Below are 15,153 nucleotides of genomic sequence, written 5' to 3'. Positions count from 1 at the left end.
CAAGCTGCAGATCCAGTGATCATGCACGCTCATACACATATGGAGGGGACAGTTTTTCATGTATTTATTGAATTATGCACCAAATAAACAATCGCATTGCTGGTGAAAAGAAGCTGGCGAATCATTGGATTTAAAGGTTCAGTGTGTAACATTCACAGGGATTTATTGGAAGAATGTGGGAGAAACTGAATATAACATTTGGAAGTATGTTTTCATTCGTGTAGAACACCTGATAATAAAAATCAATACAAAGCAAATGCGAATGCAAAGATGACATCCATTCAGTCCAATGACAGTTGCCCACTTGGTGCATGCACCAAAAAAGTTCTAGCTTCTAGGTATACGTGACGTACTTCATATGTGCAGTCGTATTTCTCCTGCTGGCCCATCCATGAATTCTAGCTCAGCCCATTGATTTTATATTGTGATGATATCTCCATGTTAAGAAAAAAAAAACAAAAAAGAAAACAAATGCTTTTCCCAGTCTGGAAAAGTTTTACAAATATAAAAACTGCGTGGATTAAAAATCCATAATTGAAAGAGTTAAAATTGAGCTTGTGTGCAGTTTGAGGTGTCCTGTCAACACTTTTACAGACTTTCATAACATTGACTTAAGGGGGAAATGTTTTTGGATTACAGGGATTTTTTTTTTGGGCAAAAGCAAGGAAGCAAGGCTGAGTGGCGATGCCCTGTTTAAGTTCTATTATATGTCTTTAGTTTATGTCTACAGAGGGAGCTGGAACTCTTCCACAGAGTCTGCTATGTTGAATCACTGTGTCCCTATAGTCTTTAGTCTTGTGGTTTGTTTTGTTTTTTGTAATTGTAGCTTTTTTTTGTATTCTGAAAACGGGAAAATAATGCAAAAATAGAATAATAAAATTTAAATTTTGCCTACACCTTTCAAATTATGGTCTGCGTACACTAAACTTAGACAAAGGCCCAATAAAAACTGCAAAAAATAATTAATGTCTGCAAACTTGCCCCAAACCACAAACTGGTTTCCTACAGAAACAAAAACAGACAAGGTTTTGACAGGCAGTGTCTTTATTTATTTAAATGTGTTTAAATAGTCTTTTGTAAATGTTTCCTGTGCTGATGCTCTAAAATGTAATTTGCATAAAGCATTAGGTCGCCGGTTATTTTACAGTATAATAATAAGATGTAACAGCCTGTGCTTTGTATCGAATTACACAAAAACCGGAAATAATATGTTTTTTTATCAGACAATATTTAGACACTTTATTAGACCCAGAGGCTAATTTGGGACACATTATAACAGAACTGCCTACTTCTTTGATCAAATAACATTATCTGCCTACAGTATTAGAATAAGTCTTGCAGTCACCCAGTATTCCTTTACCTTGGCCTTTAATTGGTAGATCTGGTTCACATATACTCTTTAAATGGGGATGTAGCAGATATAATAAGTATAGATAAGATATAATGAGGGTTTAACAGTAGGAAACAACACACTTTGGTTTACAGCATATTACTATAAATCAAACATAATGATGTCTGTGATGATATACATTATGTGGGTGTCAAGCATAAAGATAACTCAGTACAGGTTATTTGCAACAACTGGAACAATGCAAACACAGTGATGGGAAATACAGTAGTTCAGAAGCTAAGAATTAGCTACTGAAAGACGAGACAGGCAAACAAATTCAGGCAACGAGTGCAGGAGAAGCAGACAGGACTCCTTAGGACGGCTGCCAGGAGGTTGGAGAGATTGGCAAATCTACTTGGAAAGGCACCAGGAGAAACAGCTTGAGCTGCACACACTGGTGGGTTTGCTTGGGATGGCAGCTCAGAAGCTGGAGAGACCAGGAGAACAGCTTGGAACAGATGCAGGGGTGGCAGGACAGACAGGGACTGGATCAGGAGGGGAAACCCAGAAACTAGAAACCCAAAAGAACCCAAGATGGTACAGCTCGAAGAGGACTGATGCAGAGAGGCTGGACTCGGAAAAAGAACTACAATGGCGAGCCTGAGAATGAAGAACACTGGACTGGTGCGATGATGTGAACAGACTTATGTATAAGACAAAGGAGAGACAAAAATAGACCAGACTTGAATACACAGAACTTGTATTTATCAGGAAACTGTGCCAACCTGCATTTCCCTGTAAAAATACCTGTAGGATCCCAGAAGTTTTAGCATGTGTGTGCATGTGTGTCAGCTATCAGTTGCAACAATTTCTTCTTCAGTTGTTTTTTATGCTAAAATGGCAGCTCACAGTTCAGCTGTGTGGCACAAATACAGTAAGTGTACACAATGTGGAATGTGAGATCTGTAAATGAAAACTGTACAAGCATTCAGACAAGTAATTTAATCAGACATGCAGGCTGCATTAACAAATCAGACTGCCATCAGTGGCCATCAACAGACAGAGTATATAATGATATGATGATAATAATAAGTATGCTTTTGGGAAAACGGCTTAGCTTTATTGAGATGGTCATAAAAACCTTATCAAACTTAAGTGTGGGCCTCAACATCACATAATGTTGTGCAGATTGCACAGATTCCTGTTAGTTCTGTGCCTGGATTTAGCTTGGAGGTCAATGTCCCTGCATCCTGCAGGCAACCTGCATGATGCATCAAGAACAATTGTTCCAAAACTGACAAGATTTTAGTTCAGGCAGGAAAACAAACATGAACACAGAAACTGGAGACAATGTCAAGCTTGACAGATAGACAAAGACAGCCTCAGGCTGTGAGAAGCAGTAATGAACGCTCTGACTGGGTGACATGAACCAGATCTGACTGGGAAACTGGGACAAGCTCAGAAATGGGGACATAAGAGCTGGGCAGAAGCACTGGAGAAAGAGTGTGAGGCTGAGGAGGGGGAAGAGGGAAACACTGCAGGTGTCAAATGGCTGCATAAAGTCAGTGAACAACTGTTGACTTTATTGGTTTCAGGTGGTTGAGTCCCATTCATTTTGCCTCACATTATACTGCACTAAAATTACACAATATTTAATTAGCACACTCTCACAATTCTATTTCTGGAGAAAGCCATGATAATCACAAATTATAGTTATCCACATAATGAGCTGATTCACTCGTACTATAAATCACTGTGTGCCAGCAGACAGAGCAAAGTGCTCTACTGGTCACAACATAACAAGCATGAAAAGAAGACAAAACAGACTGAGCTGCAAAGAGTTTGACTTTATTTGATATTGACCACATTTGTTTTTTTAAGAAATCCCTGGAATTTATACAGATGATATGTACAGAGGTTTAGCTTCAGCCATTCGGTTTTGTTGCATGCATTTGACTTGTTTTAAAATACAAAAAGCTTATGTACATAGGTTTGAATTTTCTTGGCAGTGTAGTATTTAGACATGACTCACTGTTTCACTGTTTTCTTTGGATGAGATGACAAGTGAAAAATAATATCAATCAAAGTTATGACATGACATGTGAACGAATTGCAGGCACAGATGTAATTAGTGCAATATTGCAGAAGACAGTTGCAGTCACACACACCTTACAAAATATAGATCAGCACCTCTGAAGTATATCCGTGGAAAATGACTGCCCTCTCCAGAGTGCACGTTTGTCAAGTTCTCTGGCAGGTGTGGTTAAAGGGTGTGTAACTTAAAAGCAACATACAAACGTGCTCCCGGGCCTTATAAAACACAATAAAGCCTACACATTAGTTGGACATGTAAAACAGAAGAAACAAATAATAAAGAAGTAGATAGAACTGTTTTACAGGTAAAACACTATGATCACACACATTTATGTTTAAAAATGAAAAATCAGCCATTATTTTTGATCAATAGAAGTTTCACATACTATATGAGTTCCTCCTTGTTCAAACAGAGCTAACAAGGAAGGATAAGTTCTCATTTTCTCAAGCCGGTCTTCCACATTTGCCCATACGTATGTTAAGTCAGTCGCTACAGTCATTCCTCCAGTCCATACTGCCTGAAGAAATCCCTGCAAGCTGCAACCATTACCCACGTAATCGATTAGACGATAGAAGGAAAATTAGATACTTTTGATGACTGATTAAACGTTTAATCGTTTTTTCAAGCAAAGATGTCATTGGCACCAGCAAACACTTACTGCTTCCAGCTTCTTCAGTATAATGATTTACTGTTTTTGTTTCTTATTTATGATAGTATGCTAAATAAGGATCTCTGGTTGTAACTAGTTACCCAATCAAGGACTACGTCATCAGTTAGTTAGCGTTTTGCTGTGGTAAAACACTAGCTAATCTACGTCAAATTTTTAGCTAGCTAGTTACGTACGGTCAATGAAACTTAAAAAGCAGTTAGTTTCTTGCATCTGATAGCTAATGTTAGCCAAACACATGCTAACTAGCTATTTGATCTACGTCAATTGTTAGCTATTGTTAGCTAATTCTTAGCGTTTGGCTCACTTTCACTGACTTGAGATGTGTCTACACATAGCCGTTGTATACCGCTCTATATATTGCTTTTAAAATTCCCCCAGCAACATCTTTCACACACATCTTGAAAATGTGGTTTTCTCATCAACATAGACAAGCCTAGCACATAGCATGTACAGGAAACAAGGAAAGGAGAAAGTTGACCTAGGTTTCACCGGGCACCAAGCTAGCTCAACTGTTGGAGCACCAAAAAGTCGCAGGATGTGGGAAGGGCCAATTCCTTTTTGATGGGATTCCAGTGAAAGACAAAAGCCCCAGGTCTCATCCTGTGTAAGTATACTTCCTGAAAGGAAGAATCAGTCGGATTGGTCTGAGCTGTTAATAAACATACCAGAAAGATAGTTGACTGTTGAGTCACAGCACGTCAACAAACCACATTTTGCATGGATAAAGTGTTCTAAGCACAGCAAAATAATGAGAAAATAAGAAAATACAGGTAGAAGGAAGGGTCTCATGCAGCCACCACCACACAGTTCTGATGGGTCATAGGTGATGATTGGGATGAGTCTACACATTGTTGTTTTTTGTTTTGTTTTTTTTAAGGGGGTGTTGCATATAATGCCCTTATGTTCAGCCAAAGCTAAAATGAAGCTTCAGCAGTCTGAGTTAGACAAATCGAGTGTGTATCTTCGGAAATAACAGTCTTTGTAGTACCCAACTCCCACTTTGTGTAACTATTCACCATTCATGATAAAAACAACTGTAAATCTAGAACATAACCAACTGAATTGTCTGCCTCAGACCACTGACGCCTGCTTTTGCTAAAACACTGAAGGCAGTGATGAACCTTTCAAGTTCATGTTTTGGCACACACAGAAAAGTCACACTTGCTCTGCCCTCGTTACCTAAAAGACAAATGTGTCTTGTTGTAAGGTGTAGATTGACAGGAAGGAAACCGCACACCTATTCAAGGGAAGGATAAAGTAGACTATTTAAATTGCATTGCATTAGAGCTATTACATAGGTGTGTAAATTACAGATTAATTGGAATTTGAGCAATTGCTAACCTCCAGCATGCATGTACCAGCATGGGTGTGAATTAATTAAAGACAATTATAAAGAAAGAACACAGGATAAAAGGAAACAAGGTGCACGCTATTCACATTAATAGGCATAGGGTGATATTACTGTACATGTCCAGGCAAGCACTGAGTGTCTTCATGGATGTAAAAATACGAAAAATAATACACATAAGGTGTAAGTCATGTCGAGCATGCCAGCAATACAGTATAAAACAATCTTACAAGGACAAAGACCTTTCAAGGTGTGTGATGGTTTGAATTATTTCTTGGTGAAGTTGCCACATCTTGTGAAAAATGTGTAAATTTTATGAAGATAATAGAAGCTACATGTAGGTTCATAGTCATTCTGGCTTTAACAAATGGTAATAATTGGTTTGTTTGGATTGTTAAGGTTTTTTACTCAGGAGAAAGAGCATGAAGCCTGTTCTCCCTGTTCTCTCTGAAAATCTGCTTTAATGGAAATTAAAAACAACAGCAGTAACCACGCATCATGACTAAGCCACAAAATATTCCCTTTGTGGTGTGACATTCTGACCCTTTTGTGCCAGGATTCATTCACTGCCAGTATCATGAGAATGCACTGAAATTCAAACTCAGTTCCAAAACTTCATCTTCATCAACTCCAAACATAAACAAATACATGAAGTAACTGGGAGTCCATACCTAACCCCTAACCCCTCTTAGCTCCGTGCTTCAAATAACAAATCTAAATAACAGAAGTTAGCTACTCTGCTAGCTATTCTTCTATTATAAGAGAGAAATCTGTTTAACAGTTGACAAAACACATCAAGCTGCAAACAAGCAAAATTATGACTCTTTCTATGATGAAATTTGGTCTATGGAGTTTATATTTGTAAAACTTTGCTAATCCAGCTACTCTACATCAATTTTTCACCAGCTCGTTATGTTCAGTTTTGCTATTATTAGCCAACGTAAGATGTGGCTATGTATAGTAAATGTCCATTTTACAGGTCGTGTAGCAACACTTTTTAACCATCTCCATCTCCAATTTTTGTTGTCTTTTCAAAATAAGCCTTAAGCACATAAGCCCAGGAAACAGGAATGAAGAAAGTTGGTTACACTGAGTTTCAAGCTTGCTCAACTGTTATTGAAGCACAGAACAAAAGGGGGCAGGACTTAGGAAGGGAAGATGTGCAATAACCTTAGAGACAGCAGTGCATACATACAGCAAGTTACGGCCAGACTTTGTAAGATAAAGTCATAAAACATTATTTTTTTAGACATCTGGAACCATTTTAAACTTGATTTGCAAAATATCTGAATCTAATATGGGACACAGGTAGGTTACACATAGGTTCAATTTCTCAACTGTTTCTAAGATCATGAGAAGTTACAACTCTACTTTCAGTGATAATGCCTTTGCTGTGTGACTATTGTTGCTCAGATATAGCAGGCTAGCTGGTGTAATGCTAACATGGTGCTGTGTGCTACAATATTGAGTTCATTTTTCAGATTTTACTTTAGTTTGCATTAAAAAATGGACATTTTTCATGGTGATAAATGCAGTCAATATGTTCAACAGACGTTGTACTAAGATGCCACCCAGTCTTGTAAACTTTATCGCATTATTTTTCTATGGGTGTTTGTTTTCATATCCTTTGTGTGCCTTCTCCTGCTTGTTAAGGTGGTATGAGTGTAATGGATAAGGGATTTTTCAGAGGCAGATAACACCAGGTCACATAAAGTTACAGATAGCATTCAACGAAATTCAGTGGGAATTTCTGAACAAGAAAAAGATATAACCTGATATTGAGTAGATTTTACAACCGAGGCCTGATCACCAAGATGTCCCAGCTCTGTGGTAATCACTTCCTTGGAAAATGAAATGAAAAAGTCAGTCAATACAGCCCATTCAGGGGAATAACAGCTTCTCAGGAACAGTATTTCAGCAGGACGTTTGAACATGTGATACACAGATGACCTACGATGGAACAGTGGCAAGCTGATTCCTGCTAATCATATCAAAGTCAGTCAACTAAACTTCAAGTACATATCTTTCAGATTTTGGAACCCATTGTACTGTAGCAGTTTGTAGTTGTAGAGTTGTTTTAAAGGGATAGTTTAGTTTGGAGAAGCAAAAAGTAATACTAGCACAGAAGCTGGTCAACAACAAAATGTTTAAAAAAAAAAAAAAAAAAGGCAGTGAAACTGCTGTTAGGCAAGCAAAATATCACTCTCTCCAAACTAACCAAAGTCCTTAAGGAAAAACAGTAATTTTACCTACCTGAACATGGGAGTCGCTGGACTACGGCTGCCATGATCAGTTAAGTTTGCTTGTGCTACTGTGTGACTTTGGTAAATCTAAAAAAAACTTTGAAAACACCAATTCACACAATCACACAAAGAAAGTAATTAATCAAAGCAGCAGTAGTTCAGCAACTCTCATGTTCTGTAATGTATTTTTTTTTTTCATAAGGAGTTTGGTTGATTTGAGAGAATAATATTTGGCTTATATAACAGTGGTTTCCCATTGGAAAAGGCTGTGAAAATATTCTAAATACAACATAAACTTAAACTGGCACTAATTTTTTTAAGTGTACTTTTTTAAATTACCTTTTGTTGCTGAACCTGTACACAGCAATGCATCCTCTCTGCTTCTCCAAACCTGAGGCGTGCTGACCGCCTCTACTGTAGATAACCGACTATCGATGAGTTCCTCATACAACCCCACATTAAATGATTCTGCTCCAGCGTGGCGGCCGATCAAGAGCTCAACACCAGAAAAGCTGCTTCTGTACATATGAATGAAGAAAAACCAAAGAATACCCCCTTTAAGGCACAATATGTCATGTTTTTGGATGTTACAATGCTTGATTAACATATTTGTGGACTTTCAAGGTGTTGAAGTTGCATCAAGTACTGTAGTCATGTCTTCATTTGACATCAAAACTCTGCTCCAACCACTGTTTCTGTTGTAAATATCAGACTTTGCGACATGAAGTCCTCAACTTCTCTTAAAAGATGTGTTTTCAAATACTGTGTACTGTATATGTTGTCTACAAATCTTTTCACTTTCCATTTTTCAAAGCAAAACCAATCTGGTATTTATAATTAACCAATCATGTGTTTTACTTACACTATATTTTTGTTTTTTTTCACACATCGGTGACCTAATTTTAAAATCAGTGGTGCACCTGATGGCCTGGTAGCTCAGCTGGTAGAACACAGTGAGTTTGAGTCTTCTGCAGCAGCTGTTGTTCAACTCCTGCCCACGGCCCTTTGCTGCGTGTCATCCCCCCGCTCTCTCTTTCCCACATTTCTGTCCTCAGTTTAGCTGTCCTGGCAATAAAAGGCATAAAAGTATCCAAACAAAAAACCCAAAAAACAATAATGGTGCACCGCAGCAACACCCTGAGGGGATTCTATCCTATCCAAGTCAAGACTAACATGCCAACCACCTGACAGGAAGACTGATATTGCCCTGCAGAAACAATAATCCATAAATAACTAACTAATAGAAGAGATTTAATATATAAAAGTGGCAATCAGGTGATCAGGGTGGAACTGACAATTCAATTAAACTGACACATGACGTAATTTTCCACTTAGAAAAGCCCTAGTGTGCCTTTCTGAACATGTCTGACTCTTGCGTGAGGATTGCCAAAGAGTCAAACCACCAGTAGGCAGGTACAATTTAAGCTGTCAACACCGCTGTCATTTCAACTGACAAATGGTGTGAAAATGTTTGTTTTTCCTTTTCACACTGAGTGTTTCCCATGTTACATGAGTGTAACAGCTATCACTAATACATCTAATACCTCTTGCAGCGCTCAGTCATTTTCTCATTTCTGGCCACAGAGTCATGAAGGGGATAGTCTGGATTATTTGGAGTGGGGTTGACCAGACCATGGCAAAAATCTGTAATTTAACCTCGCAGAACACAGGAGTTGCTGGACTTGATCTGGAATTGGGAGATCTTTTAGTTTGTTTGTGCTATTGTGTGACTTTGATGTTTTAAAGGGTTAATTCACATTCACTGAAGTCACACAATAACACAAACAAACTAAAAGATCTCCCAATTCCTGTGTTCTGCGAGGTAAAATTAGTGTTTTTGCCAAACAAGCTTGGTTGAGCGAGAGAGAGTGATATTTGGCTTGTACCCCCATCATAAAGGCAAGGTACTATAAAGTGTGACTTTCTTGTCTTCTAAAATTATGATTTAAAATTGACCAACACCATATGTGTAAATTGTGTTACAATTCAAACGAGATCAAAAATTAATTTGCCTCTCATCATAGAGTACCGTTCGTATTTTTTCTGAGGTAAGGTACCACTGGGCACACTGAAAGGGGTGTGACTTTGGCTCTTTATAGTGTACACCTAAACTAAAACTGATTTTTCTAGATGGGCTTTTAATGGCTAAACTGTATTGGTGCTGTTCACAGCATTTCATTGTTTCACTTCCGACATGGTATTCCTGCTGCCTCTTCAAACTGTGAGTGTGTCGACTGCCATCCACTGTAGGTAATACTCTGACTGTGGTTAAGTGCTTCATACAACCCCACTTCAAATAATCCAAACTATCCCTTTAATCTGACCAGGAGCACATAGAAAACACATGACATCTAAATGTTCAGCTGCACTGCACCTGGTCGGCTAGTCAGGGTTAAGACGTACAACAACATTTAAATATAAAACAAATGAATAAATACATAAATAATTTCATTTCCCTGAAATAATGAGTTGTATCAGAAACCACTTACAGCAGGGTGACCTGGCTGTAAGATAAGACTGTGCCATGTGTGGAAGGTTTGCAGGAGTGATAGCCTCCAAGCAGCACTGAACCCCTTTCCGATCCAGAGGCTCTTCAGTCAGAATCCTCCACTCACAATCACGTAGAGTATAAACACGTTTCATCTGAGGTTATGCAAAGAAATAAAATCCTACCATGGCAAACCCCATGTCCTGAACTGCACAGAAATGGCAAGTGATAGTTGGCAATGACTGGGAATAAAGTATAAAAGCCTTAGAAAAGTCAGAATATTTTTCAAAAACAGAAACCTTGCATGTACAATGAAAAAATGCTACAAAACAGGACCATTGTGCTTTTGGCCGTAGGCAAGCACATGTTCTCACAGTGGTCACTTCTCCCTGGTGCATGCAGATTTGTACTGAGAAAGAACTTCGGCACAGAGTTGCACATGATTTGTACAGTAATTTAAATATGGCAAAACCACACCAAAGTCTGAGGGAAACCAGAAAGCAGAGTGTCAACTGTAGCATGAATTGACCTTTCATAAGCCCCGCCCCTTTTTGCTCTGTGCTCCAATGACAGTTGAGCAAGCTTGGTACCTCTGTCAACTTTCTTCTCTTCCTGTAAAAGCGACATATAGGGTCACATCTTAAATTAGCTAATGTTAGCAAAACGCCAGCTAACTAGCTGGCTAATGATTGATCTAGAACAGGGGTCTTCTACGTTTTTCAGGCCTTTGACCCCTGAGCTGATAGAGAGATGGAGCAGGGACACCTTACTTCATATATTTCATTGAATATTTTTTGGTCTTCTCTCATTTATGCATACCCATGGCTGCTAAGTCAGCAGCACAGGTAATGTTAGGTGCGTTCGTCTCACCATCTGCACTTTTGCTGGTGGTTTCTGAGGTAGGGGACATGTCAGAGTCACTTCATGAAGTTAGAAAATGATAAAACTAACTGCCAAATATGTTTCAATAATACGTAGCTAACTACTTCGCCATTATGGATAGACGCTGCACAATAATTTGGTTAGCTAGCTCGCATGATTGCACTAGGATTTATGAGTAGCCTTTATACACTGTTGTGTGAATTAAACACTTTTGGGTTGGGCTGATTTATCTTTGCCATTTTGGACTCCCATCAATGTTTAATTTCAGACATAATAATAAAAAAAAAGAAGAAGAAGACCCATGATGTAGAACGCATGTTTGGTTTACAGGTGCCCCAACAACATATTGTAACTACATAGATCTACAACATGGAATGGATGAGTCTAGAACTGGGGTGGGCAATTGTTTTTCACGGGGGGCCACATGAGAACTTGATCAGGCTGCTGTGGGCATATAAGGTGTTTCTACTGTTGGAATGCTATGTGATGAAGTGTGGGCTAATATTTTGTTGGCAATGTCCAAAACTTGATGTTTTACAGTGAACTATACGTGCTGCATACAGGTTGCAATGATAATAGCAGCAAAAGTGGAAGAACAACATAAACAACATGGATGTGCAGCACTGAGTGAATAAAGTTACAGTTTAATATAAAAGATACAATTCATTTTCATTAGCAGTGAACACAGCACTGGCCCCTTTCAAAATAAAGGTCTGATAATGGTTTAATGGTAAATACTACTGTCTTTGCTAGACTTTTAATTTTTCAGTGAGCCCCTGGACTGCATTTTACCCAGGTCTGGCCTAGAATACAGCATATCTAAGTACAGGAAACAATAAAAGAGAAAGTTGATCGAGGTATGAAGCTTGCTCAGCTGTCATTTGAGCACAGAGTGAAATGGGGCGAGATTAAGGTAGAGTCAATTCTAGTTTTTCACAATTTTCAGAGGCAAGCCTCGTATTCTCCTCCAAAAAGCAGTGGAGTTGTGATTGCTCAAATGCAACACTGCAAATCAAGTCAGAACCGCTTATGAATCAGTTTTGGCTCCTGGAAAAGACGATATGGTAGGGACCTGATGCAAACCATGTAAAAAAAAACAGAACACTGTACATTAAATTCAAATGTTAATTTTCATGGAAAAAATAAATTCCACAAAAAGGAGAGAAACTCAGAGAGTATAAGAACCCTTTGAGGTGAGTCAGTGGTTTGTGGCTGTGAGGTCAGCGTGCAGCGTCCGTCTCTTTAGTGAAAGAGTGAGTTACATGTCTGTCGTCTCCTCACTGCCAATGTCTCCAACACCAGCATGGAAATGTTGTCAGTACTGCAGCACTTGCAGGCTCAATAATCACTGAGCATGTAGAGAGGGTAAAAGTCTTTCGATAGACCCATTGTCTCGTCTGTCTCTCCTTGGCAAGTCCAAACTGTGTAGCTCACACAGGAAACACATGGTCCACACATACAAGATGACCCCAGGATCTAGGAACAGGATACAATAGAAAATGTGATGGACAGGGAGTGGGTGGTGACTGACATCATATAAAGAGACTACAGAGGTGGTTGTCCCTCCTGTCTCCTGGTTCAGTCAGGCACAAGCAGACTCCATAAGACCCACTGCCCACTGGGTCCTCGCCCTAAGGGGCTCTCTGGTCCCTGGCGATGGGGTGTGGCTTTGGGCTGGGGAGAGGGGTTGACTGGATGACTGCAGGTTGGACGCAACATTCAGGCTTGTGTCAAACACCTGACAGCTGCGCGGGCCTCGACGGAGGCAGATCCAGCAGAGCCTGGACGGTTACACCCACCTTCACCAGACCGCGCTCCTCCAGGATGTGATGGGGCAGACACAGCTTGTCCTGGATTAGAACAGAGATGTCTTTTGTCAGTTACAATCAGCAACAGCAGACATCATTATTTTAAAGGTTGGTTCACCCAAATTACAAAAAACCCACATAATATCTCTTGTGGTATCTAACCGTGCAGACTTTTGTACTGAGGTCATGAGACATTCATCTCATTTCAAATATAACACATTACATTTAATTAAAAGTCAACAGCATTAAAATTATTTGTTTATCCTGGAAAACCTTGTGTCGATAGTTTTGGTGCATCAGTTTTGAGATATCTGCCTGCACAGCAGCCTGAACTGATTGTATAAGGTGAGATGGAGGCAGAAATGTCAGTGACAGCTACTTAATACCCACGCACAAATCACACAAAACCGTGGAAGCAAATAAATGCCATAAGGATTTGAATCTTCCTTTCTTTATTGGCTGAAAATCAAATACCACTTAATTCATAACCTTCAACCTCTTCAACCTTTACTGTGGCTCATTTCAGGTTGTGAAATGTCAAAATCTTTATTATAATGTTTGTTTTTTTGTGCTTACCAATTCAGACTTGTCCACTATTCATTAGCTACATTGGATTTTTAATTTTGGTTGAACTCAGGAGGAGGTTCTGATGTTAGTCATCAGTGGGAGGCTCACCTAAATAAATGTGCAAACCAGACCAGTGAGCATGCATGACAGAACTCGTAGAGATTTAGTACAGTCAATCAGCATTACTGTAGGTTTGTCATATAGAGCTGTAGAGCTTTAAAGTTGTCATCACAGTTAGATATTAAATCTTAAGAAGAAAAAAATACAGTAAGACAATACAGTTCAGAAAGTCATGTATAGATAAGAATTATGGCTTGTTAATCCTCTTACCTGTGGGACACCCATCTTCTTACAAGCATCCAAGAAGTTCTCCACATTCCTACGGCATTTAGCCATGCTAAGCTTTGGCTGGAAGCCAGAATACCAAGTGTGTTAGACATTAAAGGCAGAACACATTAAAACATTTAATAAAGCAGTAAGATTTATAATAGTCTACTCTCACTAAATAGTGGGAGGGGAAAAAGTTCATTTATTATAATGAAAAGGTATTTGGAGTTTCTTACCACGGCAGGAGACGGTACATGGATGCTGGCGACAGACCGAGGACAGATGTGATTGGCTAAATGACAAAGAACAACCCCGTCCATCAGAGCAGCGCCGACATCATCTGGGAGCAATACTTTCAGTCTGGACTCAATGTTCTGCAAACACATTCACAAAGACCTCATGACATCTCTGTCCTCTCACAAAAATGCATATTTTGGTTAAAGTAACGTTCACACCTTGCAGTCGTATGCCTCCATCAACCATTCAGGTTTAAATTCATGTCTGTTTAATATATATAGTGGAGACTTTTAAGGAACTGAGTAAATGGTATTATGGACTCTTTTTACCACTAAATTGACATGTCTGATAAATAATTTCCCGTGAGAAACATGCTGTCTTCACAGAGACTTCTTTACAGAATACATGAACATTATGATGTCATGTTGAAGTTGACCTTTGACCTTCACAATCTAAACAGCTCATCTGAGAGTCCAAGTGGGCATCTGAGGCAGATGTACTGAAATTCATCCAGACGTTCCTGAGACATTGTGTTCACAAGAATGGGATGGATGTGAGGTCACAGTGACCTTGAATTTTGACATTTGATCATTAAAATCTAATCAGTTCATCCTTGATTCCAAATGGACACGTACACCAAGTCTGAAGAAATTCCCTCAAAACATTCTTAAGATATCTTGAGATCTTAAGATATTACGAGAAACAGACATACTGACATATGTACAGATTTAAGGACAGACAACTTGAAAACACAATGCCTCCAGCTGCACCTCTTGCAAGTGCAGAGGCATAAAAAGTCGTTTTATCTGTTTCTTTGTCCTGAAGTGTTCACAGAGTTCTGTCTCCTCTCCAGACAGGTTTCTGTTCTTTATTTAACAGGAATGTCCCACTGAGACACAGCAGCTGATTCAGTTTCAGGGAGAGTGGTTACAAGCACAGATGCAAGTGCCTAAAAGGCAGAAAATGCATTTGGGTGTGAGCAGCTAATGAGTTGAAGGGGAGCGTTCAAGCCTGTATGACTGTATGAGTCATATCCGGCACATTTACAAAATAGTCAGTCAGTACTGTAAATACTGCCAGAAAACCTGTTTATATGACCACATACTGCTCCTGATAATGATCCTGTTTACACGACAGGAGATATTAATTTTAGATTTT

The 15,153-nt window shown here is 39.1% G+C and overlaps 1 protein-coding gene across 1 annotated transcript in view; it reads right to left on the bottom strand.

Annotated features, from left to right (window-relative positions):
* Positions 1-9,391: 9,391 nt before the first annotated feature.
* Positions 9,392-15,153, bottom strand: part of lrch2 (leucine-rich repeats and calponin homology (CH) domain containing 2) — a 41,460-nt gene continuing 35,698 nt past the window's right edge. Inside the window, exons 19-21 of the mRNA XM_084731094.1 lie at positions 13,995-14,132; positions 13,762-13,839; positions 9,392-12,906 (exon numbers count right to left, since the gene is read on the bottom strand). Of these exons, the coding sequence (XP_084587220.1) occupies positions 12,787-12,906; positions 13,762-13,839; positions 13,995-14,132 (336 nt within the window). The 3' untranslated portion in view covers positions 9,392-12,786. The remainder of the gene's footprint in view (positions 12,907-13,761; positions 13,840-13,994; positions 14,133-15,153) is intronic.

This window comes from Lutjanus erythropterus, chromosome 11 (genome assembly GCF_056507025.1).
Source record: "Lutjanus erythropterus isolate fLutEry1 chromosome 11, fLutEry1.hap2, whole genome shotgun sequence".
NCBI lineage: Eukaryota > Metazoa > Chordata > Actinopteri > Lutjaniformes > Lutjanidae > Lutjanus > Lutjanus erythropterus.
This window is presented reverse-complemented; position numbering and strand designations above follow the sequence as displayed.